The sequence below is a fragment of the Oxyura jamaicensis genome, chromosome 1 (genome assembly GCF_011077185.1).
Source record: "Oxyura jamaicensis isolate SHBP4307 breed ruddy duck chromosome 1, BPBGC_Ojam_1.0, whole genome shotgun sequence".
Lineage (NCBI taxonomy): Eukaryota > Metazoa > Chordata > Aves > Anseriformes > Anatidae > Oxyura > Oxyura jamaicensis.
The window spans coordinates 124072747-124082823 of NC_048893.1; the positions used below are offsets into that span (position 1 = coordinate 124072747).

At 47.5% G+C, this 10077-nt stretch overlaps 1 protein-coding gene across 1 annotated transcript in view; it reads left to right on the top strand.

Annotated features, from left to right (window-relative positions):
* Positions 1-1883: 1883 nt before the first annotated feature.
* The window catches only part of RS1 (retinoschisin 1), a 12966-nt gene continuing 4772 nt past the window's right edge, over positions 1884-10077 (top strand). Inside the window, exons 1-3 of the mRNA XM_035312798.1 lie at positions 1884-1968; positions 7946-7971; positions 8607-8712. Coding sequence (XP_035168689.1) covers positions 1917-1968; positions 7946-7971; positions 8607-8712 — 184 coding nt within the window. The 5' untranslated portion in view covers positions 1884-1916. The remainder of the gene's footprint in view (positions 1969-7945; positions 7972-8606; positions 8713-10077) is intronic.

Below are 10077 nucleotides of genomic sequence, written 5' to 3' on the forward strand. Positions count from 1 at the left end.
CTCTCTCTGACTCTTCATGTGAAACAATTTCATATTTTGTAATGCCACAGACACATTTTTGCACAAAGACTACCTTTTTTTTTTTTTTTTTTTTTTTTTCTGTAGGGAAGGAATTTTATAAGTGGGGATCCGTCAGCTTTGAGGACATCCGTTTGAATAAAATGCTCTTTGATCATAACTGTGCTATTTCTGAACACCATCCCTGAGCTATTGTATTTCTCACACAAAACTAAGACCTATGGCAGGACCTTCTGATGGCTCCTACTGTCCTGTGAAGGGTGCTGTGAATGAATGTGAGGCCTCTGAGCAATCAGGAGCTGCCCTGTCCTGAGGAAAATGACCCCCTTCCTGGTGCCTGGCGGTGAGCCGCCTGCTTGCTTGCCCCGCTGTGCCCCATCACATGCTGCTCTACAGCATGGGGTGGCAGCAGGGAGTGGGATGCTTCCTGCTAAAAGAGGTTTATTTATGGGAGGTTGCACAACGGGAGGATGCAGAAGGGAACATGAGGAAGACGGGTGCAGCCATGTATCAGCCCACCGAGGTAGATGTGAAGGTGGGACCAGGTCCATCTCTGCAACTGATGGAGGTGGAGGGCTGAGAAGACATCAAGAGGAGGACTGGCCTTCTTGGGATGGGTGATCTGAAAAAGGGTGTAATCAACACTGAGTGTAGATAACTGCAGGCCTCAGCTGATCTCTGCTGTGTGTCTGTGGATGCATTGCCATGCCCCGGTGTTTGGGGCCCAAAGCAACGACCCCGACTTGGCAGGAGGCTCAGCCTGTCCATGCCACACACCCTGCTGAGGCTGGGATGCATGGGGACTAGGGACGCAGCCCCTGTCCCACCATGGCAGAGGGATGCTGGGTCTGACATCCCACGGATGGGACTTTCCTGGTTTGTAGGCATCCAAAGGTAGGTGAGATGAATGCTGCCCCAGGGAACTGTTTCCAAAAATGCAGCATCCTTGTTCGTTCCACATTTTTTGAATGGACATAGACCAGAAGACTGAACACAGACCGAGCTTAATGCACCTGCAGCCCACGTGAGTTATGCAGTGATAATCTACTCCTGCACATGCAGTCGGGCATCTTTTGAAACAGAAGAAACTGCTTCTGAAGCAATCGCTCTCAAAAGTCCCCTTTAAAATTTCACCGCTAATTGCACAGAATTGCCAGAGATTGGAGGAACGAGTGCAAGATCTGCTGGAATCACTAGCAATCTGTGGTAGCCTTGAGTCTTTCAGTCACTTCTAAACCAAATTTATAACTGTTTCTGATGCTGGGTTGACAGCACCAAGTAACGAGAGAATACGATAGGTAGAACTGTTAGCAAAGGCAGGTTTAGCTTTTTGATTTCGGATTTTTACATCTCTGCAAGTAAACAACCAAAGTGTGCTATTTCTGTTTGATCTAGTAATTGTAGTTTTCAGCCCCTTGCAATTAGGTGACTGAAAGAGCAGTAAGGCCAGGGCAGATTCCTACACTCAGCAATTATTAGGACAGGCATCGATGGTGTAGAGGTAAATAGCTGGGGTGGAAGATGTATTGCACAAAATAGACAATATTCACTACATATAATAGACTATTTTATAAGCATTAGGCACATCCTCTGCCTTTGTATGGGGGGTATATATGGTTTCTAGGTAGGCATATCCTTGTTTATGTGGACATGTCTACATACACAGCTGGATTCTCACTCATAGTGCCAATACCTCAGTACTTTTTACCTTTTACCCATGGCATATCCTTTAGGATGCAGCTTGACAGTAAAAATTGTGTGGTTGGCTTGATGCTACTTGATAAAATCCTGAGAATGGAGGAGCGTAAGGTGCTTAGGCAATGCTTAAGTTAATCTCATGCCTTCCCAGAAAGCCGAGCAGCCGGCTAAGTAGCTATTCCTGAAAGAGGAAGGAAAAGATGGAGCTCAAGATGGGAAGCGTCCTGCTGTCTCTTCTTTTCTGGTACAAAGGTATGCACTTTGCCTCCCGAGAGGCGCTTTCTGATGTCCCTCTTTGTATTCCTTGTTTCATCCACTCCTCTTTGTGCTGCTGGGGGTTGTGGGGTACGGAGTGAGCTCCCCTCTGCACTTTCATGGAAGCATACTAATAATTCAGGGAAAGGAGAAATTGTGGAGGGGATGTGTAATTTATGTACATGAGTGAGCAGCGTTCTTACAGCTCTATGAATATTCAGTAGTACAACTCTGTCTTACAAAGTAATTGCAGAGTAAAAAAATTGCCATGTAATTTGTCAAAATATGAATTTGCACAGAAAATTGTAGTGCAGCTGAGCCAGTGAGTAAATAATAATGCTGATTTGAAAAATGAGGTACAGTAGAATATGAAAGACTGGTCCTTCATTAATCAAAACTCTTGATTAATCAAAACCCGATCATTTTCTCTAGCAGCAAGACATTGTTGATAGAGATCTGCTTTTTCTTAAAGGCTCTTTCAGGTATTTTGTCCTGGAAAAGAATTTCAAAGGCTCTTTAAGAATAAAAAGCAATCAGAAGTTAAAAAGTAAATGGGAAAAGTGTTTATTAATCTTAGGGCTTTCTCAAAGTTACTTTTCAGAAAAGTAGCGATGAGAGCAGTTAAGTGGGAGCTATAAGACAGAAATTTCAGGGTGATGGTCTCCTTCCATTTTAATTAACCCCGATGTGGAACAAGGAGATCATTTTTGGGTTGTGTTTGAACTTCTGACTTATTCAAAGCTGGCAGGAAAGCTCTGAATGTCGTAAGGCTGAGGTTGCTCTTGCTGGGTGCTCTATCTACCAACATTAACATGTAGCTGGAATATGATGTGTCAATGTGGGCCAGATGTATCACCCATAGATGCTGAATTCTCAGTGTTTCCCTTTGTCTAATTTTTAAAGTCCTCCTCTTATTTTGGTCTACCAAATGCAATGGGCAGGAACGTGTTCCTCAAGTAGCCGTACCTCCATTTCATCCTGGTATGCTCAGATGCAGCTTGCTCTAGTTAATGGGTCTTCCTTTTGATCTTCCAGCACATAGCTGTGCACTGCCCTCGTACCAGATTCCTCAGCTGTCCTTCATTTCACATAGAAATGTTACTGGTGCCTGAGCTTCTTGGAAGGGGGTTGTTACCCAGACATTTTTCCCTGACGGGCGGCATTACTGCAATTAGCCCTTGGAACGAGCTTGTACCTTGCTCTGAAGCCCAGGCACAGCTTGCTTTTAATAGACACCCACACATCAGGATATTTTCAGAGAGCCTGCAGTGAAAAATCACTTGCAGGATCACTTTCCAGGCATCACTATTTTGGTATTTTTTTTCCCCCTAGTTTACTGCTTTTTTAAATCTACTGTGTTGTTTTGATTTTCGCCTGTGCTCCATGGCACAAGCAGCCCCTTCCACATGATCGGTGGGCAGCAACCCTTTGCCCAGGCCCCCCTCTGGCCCCCTCCTCTCTCACTATGGAGAAGGTGCTGGGGGGGCAGCCCCAAGCCACCTGCCCCGATGCCACCATAAGCTCCTTAGCGATTTTCTCCAGCAGAGCCAGCAGCTTAGAGGAGCACCCCGGCCCCCACGCTTTGGCTGGGCTCCCACTTGCTGGGGACCCTGCCGAAACAGCAGCATGAGCAGGATCCCACACCAGCACCCCGGAAGCTGCCAGCCCCATCCGTAGCACCCCGAGTTGAGGATAACACGAACACAGCTGGGGCACATCGAATGTGACGTGCTGGTGCCACGTCGCTCCGTCCCAGCTCATCACACGTCAGGGAATAGGCACATCTCAACAGTTTAAAAGTGTTTTTTTGTTTTGTTTTGTTTTTTTTTTCCACCCCTTTATATTTTTCACAGCTTTGGAAAATCAAAACCAAAAAACAAAAGCCCAAACCCGCCTTCGGATCGCACTAAATAACATCTTTAGTGCCACCCTTTGGCACAGCTGATACATCTAACAAAATTACTAAAATTACTATGCAGGCAATGCTCTGCATAGCCAAGTGAGAAGGAACAAACACGTCAATAAGATCAGAAAAGGCCAAAAATTTTCAAAGGAACACTTTGGAAAAAAAGATAATTGCCCTGCTTGAAAGAAGAAGAGGGGAAAAATGTTGATTTTTTTTTCTGATTTTTTTTTCAAATATTTTCACAACATAAAAGATTTGTAGAAACACTGTGGAGACGGCAGGTGTAAAAGAGAAATGACTATGAATTAAATAGGTATACTTGTCCTTATTTATATAAGTTATTTTTCTAGAACCTTGAGAGAAATACCAGAACATATTAAATAAAACACGATACAAATGAACAAAAATGGAAACCAAATTAAATAGCCATTTAAATAAAGAAAATTAAATACAAATGAAAACAGAAAAAAACAGAGCAACTCAGACAAAATAAAGGAGGAAAAAGGTAACAGCATTAAAGCACGAGGGAGGAGCTGAGCACGAGGGATGAGCCCCTCTCCCCGCTGCAGCGGTGCTGGCGCTGCAGTGCCTCTTGCCTGCGGTCACTGGCTCTAGCAATGAGCAGCAGCCAGGGGAAGCGGGCTGAGCATGTGGGTGAGCCCCTGGGTGAGCGCCCTGCTTTTGTGATGCTGGCGTGGTGCCCCAAATCTTGTGCTGGAGGCAGATCTGAAGACTCCGGGGTGGCTCCTGCCTGCAGATGAAGATAAGTCACCTCCTTTTTCGGAGGGCTTGGGACCCTTTGGGTGCAAAATGCTGCATGGCTTCGTGGCTGCTTTGCAGGTGGAAAGGTGTGGTACTGGTGAAAAGCGTGCCCCCAGCAAGGGCTCATCACGGCCCTTTCCTGGCTGTGTTTGCCCCCTTGGGAGGAGGTTTCCCACTCTTTGGAGATAAAGGTGCTCTTTGCTCTTGGCCCTCTGTGTTGCCTTAGCCAAGCTGAAATGCAGCACCTTTCCAGAAACGTGATAAAGCCAGCGCTATTCACTCCATTCTCCTCTTTTATTCCTGAGAAAGCTTTTCTGGGGCCACAGTCACATCTCTCCATGTCTTCAAATGCTTTCCTTCCCCCTGTACAATGTCCCACACGGGCAGGAGGGAAGGAGCTGAGCAGCTGCACAGGAGCAGCCACACAGGGAACATGCTGCACTGTGCAGGCTGTGCTCTCCGCTAGGAGAAGCAGAGAGTAAAGGGTTTTGCTCATCTCTCTGTGCCCTGTTCAGTGGAGATGCTGCTTGCACAAACGAGAGGTAACGTCATTTTCCAGATGAAGATCTAGGCCACCTAAATTGTAAAGTCAATAAACAGTCATTAACATTTTCCACATACTATGCCTGCAATGAGCAGGCAACTTACCAATTTACTCTGGTAAATTGAGTGACTGCTGTTTGCCCTATGCTTTATTTTAATTCTCCATTTTATGTTACAACATGCTCGCTGATCCTTGCACAGCTGCCGTTAATTCTAGCCACTCTAGAAAGGACCGCTTGCTGTTGTGGCAATGGTCAGGATGTTCAACGTGGTTTGCCAGAGGTGACCTTCTTGAGATGTGCTCAGCCTTTACCAGTGTTACTTCTGGCCAAACTTACCTTCCTCCTTTCTTTCTCATGTTTATTCACATTCTCCATGACCAGAGATTTTCTGAGACCTGCACTTTTCTGTTCCTGTCACTAAAATGACACTGCTTCCTTGCATGGCAGCCTGTTGCGCTCCTGCCTGCCCATTCTGGACCTGATGTGAATCCCTGCTCGTTGTTGGCAGCCACGCAATGAGCCCCGGCTTTCAGACAAGCACCTTGGCCTTGGCAAATTGCAGGACTCACACAAACCTCACTGGGGAATCTCTTGTGGTGGTCACTGAGCCATCACCTGGATCCTGCCTTGAGAAGCAGTGCAATCTGGGCTGAAACCAGACATCACACTGATAGGAAGAGGAGGGAAGGGGAGAAGCAGAGAAAAGACATCCTGTCCACCATGATAAGCACCCAAATCCATCCACAGGTGCTTACCTGAGCCCCAGTCCCCACGTGCTGTGCTGTGAGGCAGCATTTGTGCCCAGCCATGTGTTGGATGTGTCTCGGCACGTGGGATGGAGGGACAGGAAAGGGGCAAGCTCTCTCCCTCTCTCTCATGAACACGCACGAATAATGTTTTATTTCACTGAACTGATGGTTTGCCAAATGTCTTGGGGCACTTCAGGGGCTGTAAATAGGGCCCTTTCCTTTTTAATGTTTGTTTTTGTTGTTGTTTTCAATCCTGTGCTTTTAAAACAACAGCCTGCGGTGGCTGTGCAGGACTTAGACTTCCACGAATTGCAGCAATTCGTTCTGTCTGACCTACAATTACCAATTATCTTTGTAACCTTCCTTGAAGGCAAACACGCTCACTATAAAAGCATGCTGGCCATCACATTTTTAGACTATTGGCAGCTAGCTTTCCTCTTCATTTCCTTTGTAGGACAGGGCCCATCACAGCTGTAAACACACCAATATATCAATTACTACTTTTTCCAGCCAACTGCAGGCACGGGCATCGCTCCCTCTGCTTTCCTCTCCCAACACCAGGGGCTCTCAGGCCACACTCTCCAGGTGGGACGTTTGGAGGTCTGCTTCAGGGTCCTGGGAAACTGAAGCAAAGGCAACCATCTCTGTATTTAAAATTGTTTTTATGTATTTCTTTACCATTTTGTTCCTTGCTGTGGTCTTCTTTCAGGCTCTTGATACATTCGAGCTCACTATCAAACCCTAGGAGCCGTTGCATTTCAGTAATAAACAGAGCTTTGTATACAGTTTATATTTCAGTTGATTATAATTGCACAGCATTTGTGAATCTTTTGAGACGAAACTTGCTGTATAAATGCAAGATGTAAATTACCAGCATTAGTTGGACCTTCCTAGGCTCAGCACAGTAACAGTGTGTGAATGAATAAATCATAACTAGATTTCAGTGAATAATTCAGAGCCTAATTCATTTGATAAAAAGATCCTCTTATCCTGTTCACAAAGCCTCTGGAGACTGCTGTATTCTCATGATTCTGTATGCAAGATTTTACCTGCTCCATAGCTTGGTTCTTAGTGGCTTGGAAGTTCACTGTGGGTATTGGAAACATGAGGGCTGACATCTGACTTGTATTGATGGAGTATCAGCAGTCATAGGAGCTTCTAAAAGTGATGTTCATGGCTGTCTGGACACTATTCTGCCAGTCCAAATGCTATGAAAATAGTCTGCTTTGGACTTCATGGGGAAGTGGGAGAGTCCTTTCAGCAAGGAAAGGGCTTGTATAAAAAACGCCATTGCTCAGGGACAGGCAGAAGATAAAACAGGTCAGGTGTTTTGCAAAAATAGCAGCTTGTCCTCTACAGCCATTGCACCTCCCACCCTCCTCTCCCCCCCCTAAAAAAAAAACAACCAACCAACCAACCAACCAAAGAAAGAACAAAAAGGAGTCTTGCATGTAAGACTGGTTGGGAAGACCTATTTACATTTTGTTTTCCTCCCTCTCAGTTCAGAGGGAGGGCTCTCATGACAGCCACCTCTAGGGGAGTCGTGTCCCCTCTGAAGCCACCAGCGACTGGCAGTGGCTGCAGGCTGGGATTTCACCCTTCATCAGCTCACAAGTTCTGTGGGCAAAACAGGATAGAAAAATTTTAGGGCAGGAAGATGGAAAGAAAAAATAGGCGCAACATTAGCTGGAAAGCAGGGGCTGAAGCTAACATGGGTTTCTCCTCAGGATGTTTCAGGCATGTCTGATCAGAAAGAGTGGACATCTCAGCCATCAAAAGGAAAACCCAATGGGAAGTAGCAATGACATGGGCATAGACAGTGTCCTGTTCCTGCCCACAGCAGATACCCATGTCCTCTTGCTTTCCCCTGGCAATCAGACTGGGGAGATGCATAAGATTCATCAGTCCTTTCTCCATTTATGTGTACCCAGCTCAGGAGTAATACTCCTTGCATTTCCTGATGTTCACGGTCTGAACTCTCTTTCTTCTTCCCTCCATGCCTGCTGCCCCAGCTGCACTGGCCCTCTCCCCCGGCGAGGTAAGTCCTCACGGCTGGCTCGGCTCCCACAGGCGGTAGGAGAAGTAACATGTGCTCAGCACCTCCAGGGGCCAGGTGGAGTAACACGGGGTGGGTGTGGGACCACATCTCCCATGGGTTTGTTAGCAGGTTCAGGGTGCTGGTCCCCTTAGCGGAGGCAATTTTCAAATCTTTGTATTTTTAAATTCTTCCTATGCCTTCTTCACGTACCAAAAGAGTGAATCTGGGTTTGTACCCATGAAGGTCACCCAAGTTTCACAGCCAGCATTTAGGAGCAGCTGTTGGCATCAGGGAGTAAAATCTGATCCCTACGAGGCATATGGTGCTAGGGTCTCCTCTGGCTCACTCTGCAACAGCCTTCCACTGCCATTCTTGCAGTGTCCTTTTAGGGGCACCCAGCTGGGAGGTGGCCACTGGCACTCCCTCGGTGGCATGGTTTGGGGGCCCTGAATTCAACACACCGTGATTCAACAGCAGCAAAGTAGGTTGCAAAATTTAGATGCAGACACCTTTTATTTCTCTGTGTGGTCTACGTGACCACACAGGTGACTAAACTCGCTTCTGGGTTCGTTTTTAGCTTTGTGTTGTTATTGCTGATGATTGTTTAATTATTTATTTTTTTACTTCCCCTTTAGGATGAGAGACTGGAGCTGTGGCACAGCAAGGCTTGCAAATGCGATTGCCAAGGAGGTCCTAACTTGGTGTGGTCCAGCAGGACTAACAGCTTAGAGTGCATGCCAGGTAATGGGCCAGCTCTCTTTCAGCAATGTTTGCGTTATGGTCTTCAGCATCTTCCCCCATTGCACCTTGTAATGAGGATGTTACAGCAGTGCTTGCTCCAAACCCAGCTGCCAGTGGGGCTGGCAGAGCTGTGCCCAGGGGAGGTGCAGGGTGACTCCAAGCCAGTGGAGGGGCAGCAGCAGCCCAGGCCTGGGGAGGGCACCCAGTGTGGGCCATGCTGACCAGTGCCAGAGGGCACTTGCCTGCCCTGTCCCTGCAGCCCCCAGCACTGGCGCTCCTGCAGACTCCCTGGGGAAGCTAATGGATGTGCAGGATCTGCTTTAGGAAACCTCTTGTACCACCTAGGTTGACTTCCTTATGCTGCAGTTTGGCCTATGACTTCTTCTCTCCCCAGGGGTCAAGGAAAATGGTTTATCCTTTCTTTGCAGTGTCTTTTTAAGCAATAGGTGGCCATAATTATGTTTCATTTTCCTCTGGGCTGCTTCTGCCCAGCTCCTCAGAGACCCAATTTCCTAGATTTCTCTTCATGCTCTTTCCTCTACAACTGCTCTGCATTTTCTCTGAGGTGTTACCTCAGAAAGGTTTTATTGGTGCCAGACTTGGATTTAGCTCATGTGTCCCACAGAACCACCCTCCTGTCTACACCTGTGTCACACTGATGCTCAGAGGGATTCACAGCTCTGGCCAGATGCCACTGAAAGAGGTATCTGCCTCGTGCCCACAAGCAGCCACCTCTTCTCAGCTCCTGCAGGAGGCCATGCAATGGCTGGAGGTGTGTTTTGCTGCCCCTGGTTCCCCAGGGGAGATGGAGGGTCCGGCCACCCCAGCACCCAGCACCCAGCCTTGCTGCCAGAAGAGGAGGGTGGGTGGGTTACCCTGGAAGCACTCTGAGTGGAGCCAAGACGAGCTGGAAAGCAAATAAAAACATGCATTTGCAAGAGACGGAAGAGATGACATCGCTGGCAGAGCTTGCAGAAATGAGAGGGGGAAAAAAACAGGTGTTCCTATCCCACGCTGGTGTTGGATGTGAAGGCTTCCCACCCGCGGCGTGACTCAGCGGATGAGCACAGAGGCTTTCCAGCCGTCCTCACCCAGCCGTCTGCTTCCCCTGAGCTCTCCCTCCACGTATCCCACTCCCACAGAAGCCACGTCAACCCCAGGGCTCAGCCGGCTGGGGCACGGCCCGCAGGCTTCTTCCCTGTCCAGAGAAACTCCCAGGAGAGGATTCATCTGTCCTGGGCACGGGTCAGCATTTCAGGTTTTCCACACCGTCCTTCAGTTTTGTCAAGATTTTTCTGTCTGCCACAGTATAAAAAGAACATCATACTATCAGAGAGTGTCCAAAGGAGGGCTACAAAGATGGTG